This window comes from Oryctolagus cuniculus, chromosome 6 (genome assembly GCF_051225735.1).
Source record: "Oryctolagus cuniculus isolate XC-2025 breed Fujian yellow rabbit chromosome 6, ASM5122573v1, whole genome shotgun sequence".
NCBI classification, from domain to species: domain Eukaryota; kingdom Metazoa; phylum Chordata; class Mammalia; order Lagomorpha; family Leporidae; genus Oryctolagus; species Oryctolagus cuniculus.
In genome coordinates, this window is record NC_142872.1 from 45,732,417 (window position 1) to 45,748,602 (window position 16,186).

At 52.1% G+C, this 16,186-nt stretch overlaps 1 protein-coding gene across 2 annotated transcripts in view; it reads right to left on the reverse strand.

Annotated features, from left to right (window-relative positions):
• Nucleotides 1-1,504: 1,504 nt before the first annotated feature.
• Nucleotides 1,505-16,186, reverse strand: part of ADAM19 (ADAM metallopeptidase domain 19) — a 90,718-nt gene continuing 76,036 nt past the window's right edge. For both annotated transcript variants that reach the window (XM_002710340.6, XM_089334982.1), the window contains exons 16-23: nt 15,409-15,613; nt 14,637-14,714; nt 14,444-14,552; nt 13,251-13,395; nt 11,725-11,809; nt 11,176-11,400; nt 5,562-5,714; nt 1,505-4,854 (exon numbers count right to left, since the gene is read on the reverse strand). In XM_002710340.6, the coding sequence (XP_002710386.3) occupies nt 4,801-4,854; nt 5,562-5,714; nt 11,176-11,400; nt 11,725-11,809; nt 13,251-13,395; nt 14,444-14,552; nt 14,637-14,714; nt 15,409-15,613 (1,054 nt within the window). In that variant the 3' untranslated portion in view covers nt 1,505-4,800. The remainder of the gene's footprint in view (nt 4,855-5,561; nt 5,715-11,175; nt 11,401-11,724; nt 11,810-13,250; nt 13,396-14,443; nt 14,553-14,636; nt 14,715-15,408; nt 15,614-16,186) is intronic.

The window sequence follows — 16,186 nt, forward strand, 5'->3', positions numbered from 1 at the left end:
CATCTGCTTATTCACTCCCTAAATGGCTACAATGACCATGGCTAGCCCAGGCTGAAGGCAGGAGCCAGGAACTCAATCCAGGGCTCTCACAGATGTAGCAGGGGTCCAAGCACTTGGTCTATCCTCCACTGCCTTCCCAAGCACAGTAGCAGGGAGCTGGATTGGAAGTGGAGCAGCCAGGACAGGAACAAGCACCCATATGGGATGGTGGAGTTGCAGGCAACAACTTAACCCACAATGCCACAATATCAGGCCCAAATAAATACTTCTTTTAAAAATTCAGGGCTAGTGTTGTGGCATAGTAGGTTAAGCTGCCACCTGCATGCAACTCCAGCATCCCATATGGGCACCAATTCGAGTTCTCGTTGCTCCACTTCCAATCCAGTTCCCCGCAAATGCGTTTGGGCAAATAGTGGAGGATGTCTCAAGTCCTTGGGCCCCTGCCACCCACATGGGAGACCCAGAAAAATGTCCTGGCTCCTGACTCTGGTTTGGCCCAGCCCTGGCCATTGTGGTCATCTGGGGAGTGAACCAGCAGATGGATGATCTGCCTGTCTCTCCCTCCCTCTGTCTCTCTCTGTAACTCTGCCTTTCAAATAAATAAAAAAAAATTTTTTTTTTAAAAATCCACACCAGAGAATCCTAGGATCCTTAGATTTAACTATCTAAGACATAATTCAACTAGACCAGGGGCAGGTGTTTGGTACAGCAAGTAAGCTGTACACATCACATTTTGGAGTGCTTAGATTGGAGTCCCACTTCCACTTCTCATCCAGCTTCCTACTAATGTGTACCCTGAGAGGCAGCAGCTGATGGCTCAAGTAGTTTGGTTCCTACTCGCCAACATGGGAGACCTGCATGGTGTTCTGGGCTCCTGGCTTCAGCCTGGCCCAGTCCCAACATTTGTGGACATTTGGGATGGAACATGATATGCTCATTCTCTGTCACTCTGCCTTACAAATTAAATTAAAACTACACACAAACAGCCTAAAACAGCCAGTATCCAGGAGCAAAGACAAACAGCCCCCTCTACTGGTCATGGGGAAAACGCACAGCTTTGCTACAGCTCAAGGTCTCCCACAATGGCCTTGCAGGCTGGACTGATGGGTGTTGGAACTCTTCTGGGGGAGTCCACATGTCAGGGGCCCTATCCAGTCTGAGCGGTGGGACATTAAAAAAAAAAAAAACAGTGCAGGTATTCACCTAGCAGTTAAGCTGCTTTTTGCCACACTGACATCTATAGGTGCTTCGGAGTACCTGGGTTTGAGTCCAGGCTCTGCTCCCAATTCCAGCTTCCTGCTAATGTGGACCCCGGGAGGCAGTGATCATGGCTCAAGTAGTTGAGTTCTTGCCACCCACATGGCAGCCCTGGAATGAGTTCCCAACTTCTGCCTGGTGGGCATTGGGGAAGTGAGAACAGCTGAGACTGAGTTTTGTCTCTGCCTCTCAAGAGAGTCCATGAATAATATTTTAACAGACACACACACAACATTGCCAAACCAGATAACATTCCAAATGACAGACAATTCATTTTAATTAAATACAAACAAGGAAAAAAAAAGGCACCATGGCCCATTCAAGTATTTTGCATAGATGTACAAATATTGTAAACAATTAATAGGTGGACAAGAGAGAAAAGGATCTGTTTTCCGTGAACAATCTCCTAAATAAAAATAAAATTCACATTGCCCTGGATCCCAGACACACAGGTACACACACTGGAAGGTTTGAGGGGATGCATGAAGGGCAGCTCTAGGGGTGCTGGGCTCAAGTTCTGCAGAGCCTTACATTAGCAGGTCTCCTTGGTACAAGGGCACCTTTCAACTTAGCATTCCCCTGGCTTGCAAGGGCATCCAGCGAGCTGTTGTACACGCTTTTCACATAATTACTGACTTGAGAACTGGGCCCCAACTTTGAACTTGCAAGTCTTGCGTACCCTCTGTCAAATAAGAATTAGGTCACGGCTGGGGGCAGGGTCTTTACTCAAAAGGATCATTGCAAGAGGCAGTAAGGGGCTGCAGCCATAGGGGAAGAGGCTAACTCCTCCCTGCTTGCCACACCAGGAGGAAGGGGTACCACCTCCCTTGTGGCTTACAGTTCAGAGGTGGCTCCAGGACCCTTAAGAACATCCCAGGGTTGTAAACCTGGCAGGAGGCTAGTGTGGCTTTTAAAAAGATTGCTTACACATCTCCATCTGGGCGAAAGTGCCAGTTAACTCACAGACCTGGGCTCCCAGCTTCGCTCCTCCCCACAAGACCCTGGGCTTTGCCCCTCCCTGAGCCTGGACCACTGACACCCTCTTCCCAGTCCTCATGCTGCCTCCCAAAAAAGGTGGCCCAGCCGTCCCTGTGCACTGCTCTGTCCTGCCTGCCTGGGCGGTGAGGCGCTTGCACATCTCGGCTGGGTGGGTCTGAGCACTCTCCCGGCTCCAACAGCCCCACATTCCCTTGAGAATGCAGTCTGTTCTTCCCTAAGTGTGGATTTTAGGGGGTGGGCTATTTGCCACCCCAAAGAAGCACACTGGGTGCTGGAGGGCAAGTGGGTGTGTGAAGGTGGGCCTTCCTCTGGGGCAGCCTCGCTGGCCTGTTGAGCAGAACCAGAACTGAACTGGGAACCAGAACTGGGAACCAGAACTGGCTTCTTTTGGTTTCTACCAAACTCAAAAAAAACTCCACCATCTTCCAGTTCACAGTACGGTTTTAAGGGCTGGAGGTGGCACTATAATACTGAAAACAGAAACAAAACAAAAAGCAACAACCTTTCTGGCTAGTTCTAGCAAGCGTGGCTTTCGGAAAGGCTCATGCAGTCACTCCAAGGCCACCCACCTCCTGGAGTGAGGTGAAGGCTTGGGGAGCCACAGGAGGGTCTAGGGTGCGTTTTCTCCCATTTGCTTGTGGGGGGGGGCATCTTCACCTTTACTGTCCTGGGGCCCATCATGCAGCAGGGGTACTTGGTATGGCACACTGGCCTGGGCTGCCTTGCGATTCAATGTAGCACAAGGAAGGCAGGGAAGTGGGTGTGGGGGCCAGGAGGGCCAGGCTAGGACGAGCTGAGTGAGCATCCCAGCCACCCTGAGCAAAGGGCAACCCATTTTCCTGAGAGCGTTTCACCCTCCTTCCCATGTTGGTTCGCAAGGGCACATCCCCGTTCTCCCACTTGTCTACCAACTCCCGATGAAGCACCTACTGTGTGTTGAGAACCATCGGGAGGCCCTGGAGTGGTGGTGGGGAGTGAAGAGCTCGGCCTCCACCTCCTCCAGGAGGTAAGCAAGAGCAAACACAGCTGCTCAGTGCAGGAGGTGGGAGACCCTCAGCAGTGAGAGTCAGCAGTGAGACCCTCCGAGAGCAAGCCAGCACCTCTCCCAGGACATCTCCAGCGGCCTGGGGAGGGCGGTCCTGTCCAGCAGAGCACCACGCGGCCCTTCTTCCTGGCCCCTCGGAGGACACCAGCCCCAGGGAGTGCAGTCCCCCACCCTGCTTTCTGGGAGGCTCAGGAAGGACAGGGGCCAGAAGGGCAGAACAAAGAGCAGCGGAGGATGAGACACCTGGCCGGGAGGGAGAGCGGGAGCCGGGCTCAGACTGTTGCAGGGCCCTAGACCACTTCCTTCATTGTAAACACGCCTGCTCCCTGCTCAGAGGGCAGGGAGTCCACCTCTACTGCTGAGGAGACGCCAGGGACGGGCTGGCTCGCTTGTGCATGCTTGTTCTCGGGGTGTCTGCCTGCTCCACTACACCTGCTGCCATTCAGGGGAAACAAGGAGGAAGACCCTTGCCCTGCTGAGTTCATACAACACAAAGAGAAATAAAGATAAGACCCCCGTGGCCATGACCCAAGTCTACTCTGGTCAACACTTGAGATCCAGCGGCCACCGCATGAGGCAGGAACCTGACGCGCAGGCCACGAGCACCGGGACACCAGGAGGCTGGGATGGCTGAGGGTGCGCTCACTACAGCACCACACATTGGAAGGGGACAGTGGGAGGGGGAAGGAAGAGACAAATGCCCAGGGCACTAGGAAAGTGCAGAAGAGAACCTGAAGGGCAACCAGGACTGATCCAGAGTTGAGAGTTGAAACCTTTGGCATCACGGCTCAGAGGAGGCCCCGGCCTGGTGCTCCCCCTGCTGTCTACATCACCTGCAAATAGTACCTGTCGGAGTCGGAGTGACCCGTGTGAACAAGGGAACGTGGCGGGGGGAGATGGGGAGGGGACTTGGTTTGTCTCATGCAGCCACAGCCAGGAGCTGTCACCTTGACCAAGCCCTGGACAGGGCCACCGCAGGGGCTGGTTCCACTCTTCCTTGACCCCTCAAAGCTAGAAGGGACAAGTAAGTGCCCAGCCGCTGCGTGGCCCAGGCCCTTAAAGGGCGACAGAAGCAATGGAAAGCTCTCATGCGCAGCCACCACCTGGAACCTGGGTGCATGGGGGCTCCCAGATCAGTCCTGGCCCGAGGAGCAGAACAGACTCCCAAGCTGGCTCAGGCTACCGGCCACCTCCATTGGCAAAGGTGGGCTGGGTGGTCGGGGGAGAGGCAGCTCTTCATCCTCCTCCGCGCTTCCCCGCCCGGCCCGGGTGGTTCTCGTGCACTGCACACAGCAACACTTAGAAGCCACTGGGCGGTGGTCACTCTGGGCATCCAAGGAAGCCGAGGAGGCACTGAATCACGCAGCAGACTTCTGGAGATGTGGTGGTTCCAGGAGGCGGCAGGAGAAGGAGCCCAGAGGCGGCCACTTGTGCTGCCCCTGGAAGCCTCTGTGGCCGTGGATCCTGGTGGTGTCCAGAGACTGGTCCCTGGGACAGATCTAGATTTTGGAGCTGGTCATCACCCCAGTCCTCTGCAGTCTGTATTCTGGCAACTGTGGGAAGAAAGAGGAGGAGGGAGAAAGACATCAGGCCAGTGCTGACCGGTGGGACCGATGGGAGCTGTCCTCTGGCTTGGGACAGCTCAGAAGGGCAAGCAGACCGTCTGTGGGAAGAGAGGCTTCAACGAGTTGGCTCACCCAGACTCAGTCCCGCAGCAAGAGGCTCGCTGGGGGTCCCCGTCTCAAGTTGACCGGTCACCCCCCGCAACGCTGCTGCACAGAGCTCCCCATGCCTCGGGGAACACATGGCTGCCAGCCAGCTTCCTCGCCTGGACTCCCAAAGGTGGCACCCCCAGAACATCAGCTACTGAGAGGAGGTAACAGGAGGGGCAGTTTGCATGCAGCCTGCCCCGGGCCAGCAGTTACATAAACTGACTGCCTTGTCCTGTAAGCAACCTCACGGGGCGGTTCCTGCTGCTGCGCATTTACAGATCAGGGACTCGAGGGCGCACCTGCAGGTGCAGCTCGAAGCCACCACCGCTCATCTGCTGGCCCTCGCCTTTCCATGAAGCCCAGGCACCCAGTCATGGATCTAAGAGCCAGCCCAGAGGTACCAGGAAACCAAGCTTTCCCCGTGGCTCTCTTGCAAGCTCAGCCTAATAAGAAGTATGACTGTGCTTTCTCAACTACACACTTGCCCCCCTGGGGGCCCCGGTAGCTGCAGTTTGACCTCTCAAGGCCTTAGCCTTCTGTGGACTCACCTTGGGGACAGGTGCTATCAGAGGTTGGGCCTGTTGAGAGCCAGCAGCAAGAGGCCGTGGTGTGGGGGCTGCCCCTGGTCGGGGGAGGGTCCTGCGGCCAGGCACTGGGTTTGCTGGGAGCGCCTTCTGGGGCGGCCGAGGCCTGGAGAAATCCTGGAAGGAAAACAAGGTTCCTCATTTGAAGGTCAGAGGTGCCTTCTGCAGAAAGGGTGCTCCTCATATCTTACGGGTCAAAATCAGATGGAGGGAGGCAAGTAAGTACGGTCCCATTTAAAAAGCAACTATGTGGGCCAGCGCTGTGGCTCACTAGCCTAATCCTCTGCCTGTGGCACCGGCACCCCGGGTTCTAGTCTCGGTTGGGGCACTGGACTCTGTCTCGGTTGCTCTTCTTCCAGTCCAGCTCTCTGCTGTGGCCTGGGAGGGCAGTAGAGGATGGCCCAAGTGCTTGGGCCCTTCACCCGCATGGGAGACCAGGAGGACGCATCTGGCTCCTGGCTTCAGATAAGCGCAGCGCACCGGCCGTAGCGGCCATTTAGGGGGTGAACCAACTGAAAGGAAGACTTTTCTCTCTGTCTCTCTCTCTTGCTGTCTAACTCTGCCTGTCAGAAAAAAAAAAAAAGCAACTGTGTGTATATGCGCACATAAAGGGATTATATACTTAGGGAAAAGCCTTTGGGAAGAGCAAGTTGGCACTAGCTGTTAAAATTGGAAATTAGCATTCTCAGGTCTAATTCTTCCACTTACAATTAATTATATCCCTTGTTAGAGAACTATCCCAAAAATGGAATCTTGCTGCCCTATTTGTGGAAGTATATAGCCAAAATATATAATCAAATTTTATAACCATAATATATAATTTGGGGACTGGCGCTGTGGCGTAATGAGTAAAGCTGCCACCTGCAGTGCTGACATTGCATCATTGCATATGGAATCGAGTCCTGGCTGCTCCACTTCCGATCCAGCTCTCTGCTATGGCCTGGGAAAGCAGTAGAAGATGGCCCAAGTCTTTGGGCCACTGCACCCGTGTGGGAGACCTGGAAGAAGCTCCAGGCTCCTGACTTTGGATTGGTGCAACCCTAGCCATCTTGGCCATCTGGGGAATGAACCAGCAGATGGAAGACCTCTCTCTCTCTCTCTCTCTCTCTCGCTCTTGCTCTCTCTCTCTCTGCCTCTGCCTCTTTGTAACTCTGCCTTTCAAATAAATAAGTAAATCTTTAAATATATATTTAATTGTATAACCAAAATATATAGCCAAAAATTTCCATAATAGGGAAATAATTAACATCACAAAGTGATATAAAATACAGCATTTAAAAAGAATGAAGTGGGCTGATGTGGATTGACTCGGAGAAATGTGTAAGAGTCCTTACCAAGTGAAAACAAAAATGCCAGCTCAAGTACAAGCTCCAGAGGACAGTTTATATAAAACAACCACCTTGTCTCCACCCCCACCCCCACACACTGTAAACGTAACAAGAAGGCAAGAAGAATATGGATCAAACTGATAATAGAGGCTGCACTGGGATAAGGTGAGTGCGACTGCAGTCATCCAGGTGAACACTCAATTTTTAAGAAAGATTTACTTATCTAAAAGGCAGAGTAACAGAAAGAGAGGGACAGGGAGAGAGACACAGAGAGAGACAGTGTGTGTGCACACTTCCATCTGTTGATTCACTTCCCAAATGTCAGCAACAGCTGGGTCTGGGCCAGGCTGAAGCCAGGAGCCAGGAACCTCATCTGTGTCTCCCAAAGCAAGGGCTCAGTATTTGAGACATCAACTGCTGTCCCTCAGGTGCATTAGCAGGAAGCTAGACCAGAAGCAGAGTAGCTGGGACTTGAACTATTGCTCTGATATGGGATCTAAGTGTCTCAAGCAGCAGCTTAACCTGCTGTGCCACAGCGCTTGCCTTCCATTCACTTTTTCTAACAAAAGAATATATCTGTGTACTGTCTATGCAAATAAACACTTTCAAAAATTTAAAGATTTATTTATTTGAAAGGCAGAATGACAGAGGGAGGGAGAGGCAGGTAGGAGAGAGAGACGGAGAGAGAGAGAGAGGGAAAGGGAGAGAGAGAGACAGACACCATCTGCTGGTTTACTCCCCAAAGGTCTGATGATAGTCCAAGTACTTGGGCCGTGTGCCACCCACGTGGGAGGCCCAGATGGAGTTCCTGTTTCCTGGCTTCGGTCTGGCTCAGTTCCAGTTGTTGTGGGCATTTGAGGACTGAGCCAGTGGATGGGAAGATTAATCTCTCTTCTTTGTTGCTCAGTGGGCAAGCACACAGAGAGGGCGGGGATGACTCAGAGAGCTGAGAAGGCAGAAAACTGAGGGCAGAAACTGAAGCTCAGAGAACAGCACAGCAGCAGATGTTTGTGAACCCAAAGCCATGACCTTCAGCCGCAGCCTTCTCTGAGAGACAAGAGCTCCCTCACTTCCTAGCCCAGGATGGCTGCCAAAATGCAAGGGTTGCTAGAGGTCAGGAGAGTGAGCGTGGGGGGACCCAACAGCTGGGGGCAGATGTCAGCTTGCACTCAGGATGAGCCACTGCGGGGCTGTCACCTGGCCAGGAATCACATCAGCATGTCAGCACCCGGCCTCCCAGGACAGTGCCCTGCTACAGCCACCTTGGCCAGGACCCAGCCTGGCTCACCAGCAGCCACACACTGCCCTCTTTCCCGGAAGCAGAAATAACCCCTGGTGCACCTTAAACCTGAAAACCTGTTACATGGCTTTTTTCAGGGGTGCTCCATCACTCTGCCACCCCTGTGCTCCAAGCTACAGTCATCTTTCTTCAGAACAATGTGGTTGGTCAAGACCTTCTAAATGGCACACCCATCTGCCACAGAGTCAGCCTTTCATTTATTAAAGCTATTTTTAGTTGACAAGTAATATCTCATTGAAGTTCCTGTGAAAAAGTGGGCAAATCCCTAAAGATACAACCTAATTCTCACAAAGTGAACATGCTGTGGAATCCCCACTCATGTCCAACATTAGGAGCTTCACAGCCCCAGAGGCATCTCAGGGATGCACCTCGGACCAGGAGCCTCCTCCGGGGCGAATCTCATCCTGTCACAGCGACCACGGTCCCCTTCCCACCCAGACCAAAGGCCTGACCAAAGCTATGTGGCTTGGGCACTTCCGGCCGCTGCTGGATCTCCAGCCTCATCTCACAGCTCTGTGGGCCCAGGAACACAAGCCTGCAGTTTCTTTAGCCTGCAGGCCTCTCTCCCATCCAGAGCCTCCCAGCCATGTGGTTCCTGAGCCTGGTCAGCTCCTGTTCCGCCTTCATGTTTCTGTGCGAATGCCACCTCTTTAGGAGCACCTTTCTGGAATGCAGACTAGGTCAAGTCCCCAGCCCTCCTGCTGCCCTAGTTACTCTGAGCACTTAGCACCTCTTGTAACTACATGTTCCCAGAGTCTCTTCTCTAGCAGGAAGTGAGTGCCATGTGCTGTGCACAGAAAAGAAACTCACACACACGTGTATGGGAAGAGCAGAAGAGGTTCCAACACTTCCCCTGCTACCTCTCCAGGGTGGCCCATGTCACCAGGCTGGGAGGTGGTGCAGCTGAGATCGGGCTGCAGATTAGGGGTGATGGGTGCCCCTGGGACAGGAGGGTGTTTCGCTTTGCTGGGTGAGACCCAGCTTTGAGTCCTGGCTCCTCCTCTCACAAGCGGTGACTTCTCTTCAACCAAGTAAGGCTCAGTCACCGCAGTGACAAGTGAGGATAGCAATGACCCACTCCTTGGAACGCCCTGGATGACGAAAAGGCTGGCCTGCTCTTGACCCTGCAGGCCCCCCTTGAAGCAGCGCCACCCACTGCCTGCCTTTGAAAACATCCCTGTTTGGCCCCTGAGGCCCAAGGGAAGCTGTGCTGACTCTGGGTCGGGGGCCCCCCTGCCAGCAGCACTAGGGACAGCGGGAGCAGGGGCAGCAGGTGGAGCCCCCGTGCTTTGCTTTCTCTCAGCTAGCTGGATTTCTGCTGTCCCTAATGTCATGCTGGTGCCTGCATCTCGGGGTGACACTGGACCCGCGTTCCTAGAACAAGACTCCAGTGTGGGTCTGGGAACAATGTGCTGCTACCCTCTGCTCCCTGCTACATGCCCCTCCTCTGGCACCTTTGTTCTCCTTCCTCTCCTACTCCCCCATATTCATACAGTGCCTCTCTGCTCTCCTCCTCCCCCTCTCTCCTCTCGCTCATATGAGCTGAACTGTGCACCTCCCCCTCTAAAAACAAATTCTTAAGCTGAAGCCTTAATCCCCAGCACCTCAGAATGTGACCATATTTAGAGATGAGGGCTTCAGAGGGGTGATTAAGTTGAGGCCAGGAGAGTGGGCCCTGATCCAGTGTGGTGTTCTGGTGAAAAAGAGGAAATTGAGACACACACAAACACATGGGGGATGCATGAGGACAGGGAACGGAGCATGTGAGGACACAGCCAGAAGCCAAGGAGACAGGCCTCAGGAGAAGGAACCCTGCCACACCTTGACCTTGGACTTGCAGCCTCTGGGAGTGCTTGTTGAAGCCCCCGGCCCTGTGGCGCTCCGTTTATGGCTGCCCTAGCAACTAACACACCCCAGATCGTCTTCCCTCACCTCTCCTCCCGCCTCTGGCTTTCTGCCTTCCGCCCACACTCTCCTCTCTCCTTGTCTCTCCCCTACCTCCCTTTCCGCATGGATTTTCCCTTCCTCCCCCTGCCTCATACAGCAAGAACAGGAGCACAGCAATTTCTCACCTTGGCCAACTGTCACACCGTCCTCACTAGTGAGGGACCTTTCAAAGCCTGCAGCCAACCCCCAACACCTAGTATCAGAGGCAGCATAGGCCCTGTGCAGCCCTCTAGATCATGCCCAGAAGAGCCGTCTCACTCAATAGGTCACACCCAAAACCACAAGACCGTTCCAGAAGGCACCATGCCAGCCCACCGCCCCGGAAACACCTGTGTCTGCACTGGGGGAGCTTTTATCGAGAAGGCGGGGTTGGGGCCATCAGAACAGACATGGTGAATAGGTTGCTGGTGAGGTCGAGGAGTCTCGACTCCACTCTCGCCTCCCTGGGGCCTATGGCCCTTGATCTGCCCTGGATAAGGAAGGCATCAAGGCACACCCCTCAACACGACTTTCCAACAGTGGAAGATGCTTACAAATAAAATTTGGTAGGATAACTTCTGTGAGAAAGTACAAGGGCACTGGACTCACACTCGTACAGGGGGTTGGAGAGGGCACTAGTGCAAGGACACATGTACCTGAGAGTGTGGAGCTGGCCTCACAGAGGGCAAGGGGAATGCCTCAGGCAGAACAGAAGCATCTGCAGAGACCTAGTGGCAAGAGGGGCTCAGGGAACTGAAACCAGGTAATCTGGGGGTGGCAGGAGGGTAGTGGCTGCTCATCAAGCAGGCCAACCAGGGCAGATATGCTCTGTGGTTAGGGGCTGCCTGGGGCGTGTGTTTTCCCACGCTCAGTGCTCTAACCCTGCATGTGTCCTCTGTGTTCGCCAGAATGCAAAATACCACAGGCCACTCCTGACACCTACCTTCCCAGCCTCCAATATCACCCATTGAGGGGACCCTGAAAAGCAATGCTCCCAGCACAGGGTTGCTGAGAAGTCACTTACCCGGGACAGGACGCAGGTTGGTGCAGGGGGTACTGGCCGGCTTGGGGGAGGCCTCCTGGACGACTCCTTCCTTTCTAACTGAGTCGAGGCCCCTGGGGAGTTCCTAGCAGCCTTGCTCACGTGAGCTGGCAGTGGTGCAGGTGGGGTCCCACCGTGCAGATAGTCTGGAGGGGGCCGGGGGGGAGGGTGGGAGGGCTTCCGCAAGGTTTCAGGGGTGCTGGTCACCTGTAGGCACAAGACAAAGAATGTGTGAGACCCAGGAACTCTCAAGGCACTTCCCACCTCAGGGGTGCCCTGTATGTGTCTGAGATGACCAGAGTCCCAGGGGAGGACAGACAGGCCAGCCTGTTGGGCTCCCTAGGATCTAAGAGGTCAGGAGGTCACTGCAACCTTTTAAGTCATCCAGGGACATCAGAACATGTTTCTCAAGCCACTAAAATGGATTTATTTTTAGCTCATCTATGGGCTCCTAGAGGCTCTTAGGGAAATGCAGCAGGGCCCTAAGGGATAAAGGAAAAGCAGCAAAGTTGGGTGATACAAAGCTCTTACCTTCCGCCTGCCCTGGGGGGTTTGCAGCTTGAAAGTTGGGTTGGCATGACCTGTTCCGCCGTTCTGAGATACCCTGAAGGGACAACTAGAAACAAGGGACGGGAAAGGGGAAGAAGGGACGATGTTCAGCCAGGGTCAGTGACTGAGCTGCCTTTCACCCAAGTCCAGCCAGAATAAAGCAGCTAAATCCTCTCCACATCCGCCCTGGAGGAAGCAGCATCGGTCCTCACAAACCCGTGCTCCTAGCTGCGGGCAGTTTAGCATGGCAATGGAGGACTCCCGAGGAAAGGGAGTTGGCCTTACACAAAGCAGAGATTCTTAGCACCTTCTCATCACCCTTGTAAGGTCTCCCCTACTAAGGAGTCACACAAGGATGTCACCAGCCATCAACCAGTTCCCCTCAGGTAAGGATCTAGAAGGTCTTGGGATTTCAAATCCCCTCTAGAGCAAGTATAACTTTTAAAAGAGATTTATTTATTTATTTGAAAGAGTTACAGAGAGAGGGAGGGATAGACAGAGAGATCTTCCATCTACTGGTTCACTCCTCAGATGGCCACAGTGGCCAGGGCTAAATCAGGCCGAAGCCAGGAGCCAGGAGCCTCATCTGGGTCTCACACATGGGTACAGGGGCCCAAGCACCTGGGCTATCTCCTGCTGCTTTTCCCAGTTTACTAGCAGGGAGCTGGAATGGAAGTGGAGCAGCCAGGACTTGAACCAGCACCCATATGGGATGCCAGCATTGTAGGCAGTGGCTTTACCCGCTACACACAGTGCCAGTCCTTAGAATTCAGAGACTATACCTCTTCAATAGGCAAACAGATGAGTCACTTAAGAAAAGAGATTAGTCTGTCTTGGGTTGATGTCTAGTCACTGATGTGATTGGATTGAACTAGCCTTTCCTGCCTCAGTATCCTACTCCTTAAAATGGGAGAATACGAAGATAGTGTTTGACCCAGTGGTTAAGATACCCATATCCCCTGTTGGAGTGTCCGGGTTTGATTTCTAGTTCCAGCTTCAGCTCCCGATGCCAGCTTTCTGCCAGTGCAGACCCTGGGAGGTCGCAGGTGATGGCTCAAGTAGCTGAATCCCTGCCACCCACATGGAAGACCCGAAATGAGTTCCCAGCTTACAGTTTTGGCCCTGGCCCAACCCTTCCCTTGTTTAGGCATCTGGGCACTGGACCAGCAGATGAGAATTTTCTTTGCTTCTCAAATAAATAAATAAAATTGGGGCAACAAATCAGATAGATGGCAAATAGAGTTCATTTCATTTCCTATTCCAGTTGAATTGTCTGGGGGCATTCTGCTGAGAAGGACTTGAAAATGATGACCAGGCTTGGCAGAGAATACTTAAGATTAAGTAGTAATGTCTGCTATGGTCAGAGAGCATGACACATGGGAGAGGACAGCATGCACCTTGCATTCACCTTCCCTGAAGACCCACCACCACCAATTTTTACCAGGTACTTACAGAGAGCTTTACGATCCACCAGTGGACCCCAAGTCCTTCATGGGACTCTGGCCTACCTGAACTGCTGTCTCAACTTGGAAGGGAGGGCCGAAGGCTTGAGTTGGCCCAGTTTGTGGTTCTGTTTACAGTAGTAGTACATCAGCATAAGGATCACCAGGGTGACGATGGCTGCCACCACTCCAGCTACCACGGGACCAACACCTTCCAGAAATAGAATCCCAGTAAGACATTCAGAAGCAGTCTGATAGTTAGCAGGAGTAGATTCCAAACAATGTATTCCTGATTTGCTTTCAGACGTTTGATTGCATTCCATTCGTATGACTGATTTTAACTTACGAATTATAATAAAAAACACACACTGTGTATATGGGGAAACCACTAATATTAGCTTCAACAGCCAGGTCAGCTTGCTTTGCACAACCCTTATAATAGAAAGCTTCCACAGCCACTTCTGTTTAATTGAAAACACATCCTCCCAGGGCAAGCATTCAAGCTCTGCCACCATGAGCTGCTAGTTTTCCCCCAAGTCATGGTTTTTCTGGACACAGAGCAAAGCAACCAAAACGGAGCACCAGGAGACTCAGACTGATTTCAGCCTACAACTCTCACTCACAGCCCGTGATTTTACATTTGGTGTTATCAAACCTGCCACAGTGTTCTCATGAATTGTACAAAGTACATTCACACCTATGAAACACTATTTTTATCTGTTTTCTATATTATAGCTTCTTCCTTGAAAGATTTTGGTGTTTTTTCTAAGTGCTTTGCTAAGTTTGGAAACCACCAGGCTAAAATCTCTAAGATTTCCATAAAAAAAAATTAAAACTTTTCTGAGTGTTCTGTGTCTGGTTCCACATTTTAACCTTTGTTCACCCAAGGAAATTGAAACCATCCTAACGTGCCCTTGGTTCATTATTTTTAAGTGTGCAAAAGGACTGGTCATCAGCTCAACCCCTCAGAACAGGTGGGGATATCAATGACCGAGTTTCCCCTAATCTCCTGCTCTATGATTAGGTGCACAGTCCTCCATAATGCATAGGGGCATAGGTGCATAGTCCTCAGTGGTCACAAGAGCCACTGAGCCTCACTTGCTTTTCCTACCTGGCCTCTCTTTATCTTGCTTCCTTCATCTACAAAGTCAAGGTGGTGAAGGTGACTTGATGTGGCTACTTGGCAACCTGCCCCCTGTTCCCACGCCCACACCTTCTAACACGGACCGGCAGAGGCCCCATGCAAGCCGAGCACTCACTTTCGGGAGGCATGGGCCCACTGTCAATGCTTCCCCCTTGGCCAGGAGTGTTGCAGAAAGGCGGGGCCCAGCCCCGGAAGCAGTGGCAGTTCTGGTTGTTGTTGCAGACCTAGAGCAAGGGGAGAGCAGAGGTGTCAGCACCTGGAGAGCTCCGGCCTCCCATAGGACCCAGTGGGCCAAGCCCGGTACATACCCCATGGCCACTGCACTTCCTCCCACAGCCCTCGGTCTCAAAGAAGGAGGTATTCCTGCACTGCCCCTCGAAGCAGATCTGCAGCAAAGAGGAAGTGAAGGGATCAATATGACAGGAACCAGAGATCAGGCTTCTGCACTTAGGATGTACGGGGTTGGGGTTATTTATTATAGTAGAAAATGGCAAACAGCCTAAAAGGCCAATGTCAACTCAGTAGTTAACTAAATTTTGCACTTGCTTCTGTCATTCAGGAGAAAGAAAACAATATGTTCAATGGACTACTACATAATATAGCATCCCACTATATGTTATGCTAGCCATATGTTAATTACTTAATTATATACAGGCTAAATTTAATGTTATATCTAAAAAATTATGATGACAATAGCCTATGTCATGACAAGTACAATACCAAGAGCTTCCTTTGTTCTTCATAATTTCATGGTTACAATTGACTCTATGAAATAGTTGATATTTTTTCCAGTCTTCTGGGACTTCTAATTCCTTTCAATTTCATATCATAATCAATGAGGATGAAAAATACTGGTTAACCCACCTAGGTGCTTTATAGGAATGATCTCCTTTCATCTTTAGAACAGTCCTACATAGGACGCTTTGCTACACCACACACACTTTAAAGAGGAAGCTACTGGGGCTCAAACACTGGCGGGGCTTGGACTGGGGCTGTGGCAGCCTCTCCCCAGAGCTCACATGTCCCCATCACTCCTTTCTGTAGCCTGGCTCCTGAGGGAGTCTGAGGGAAGGGACTCACGTGGTTGAAGCCACACTTGGTCCCGGTCATCACCAAGCCAGGGTCCAGCATGTCCCCCTCCTCCTCAGGGCCTCGGTAGACGTGGGTGCCCCGGCATCGGATATACCTCCCATTCGAGAAGATGGTGGTGTCGATGGGCACTGCGTTGGACTCCAAGGGCCGGGCCTCAGAGCTCTGACACTGGATCTTCCCACACTTGGCATCTCTGGACCCGACAGAGAGAGGGAGGCAAGGAGATGCAATCAGAGGCAAGAGAGGAATGGGGACACTGCAGAGCTTCAGGCTTTCTTGGGCAAGGCGGCAGCTGTGGGTGGGATGGGACAAAGGTCTGGGGCACAAGAAAGTGCTCTAAGGAGCCCCCATTAGAGACCACACGTGGGCCAAGACCAAGGGATAGGTACAGACCTCTAGTCCCTGCACAGGGAGGACTGGCCTTGGGAATTCCTTCCTTCAAATACAACTGCCTGGCCTGAGCAAGTTGTCTCCTTGGGTTCTCTGCACAACCATCCCCCAGGGTGCTGTAGCCAGAGCCTGGGGTCATTTCCAACTTTACTCCTGGGTTCAAGCAATGTTCAAGCCCTGTGAATGTTCCCTCCTCTATAGGAGGACTTCAGGAAATTTGCAGAAAAATGAAACCAAATGATAAGTTTATTTTGTTGCAAAAAGTTCATGTAAAATGAGTATCATGAAAAAAACTACACAGATTATAATTTTTTTCACTAAAATAAACTTGCTTTTTAAAAAGTTAATTAATTTCATTTCCCATTTTATTTGAAAG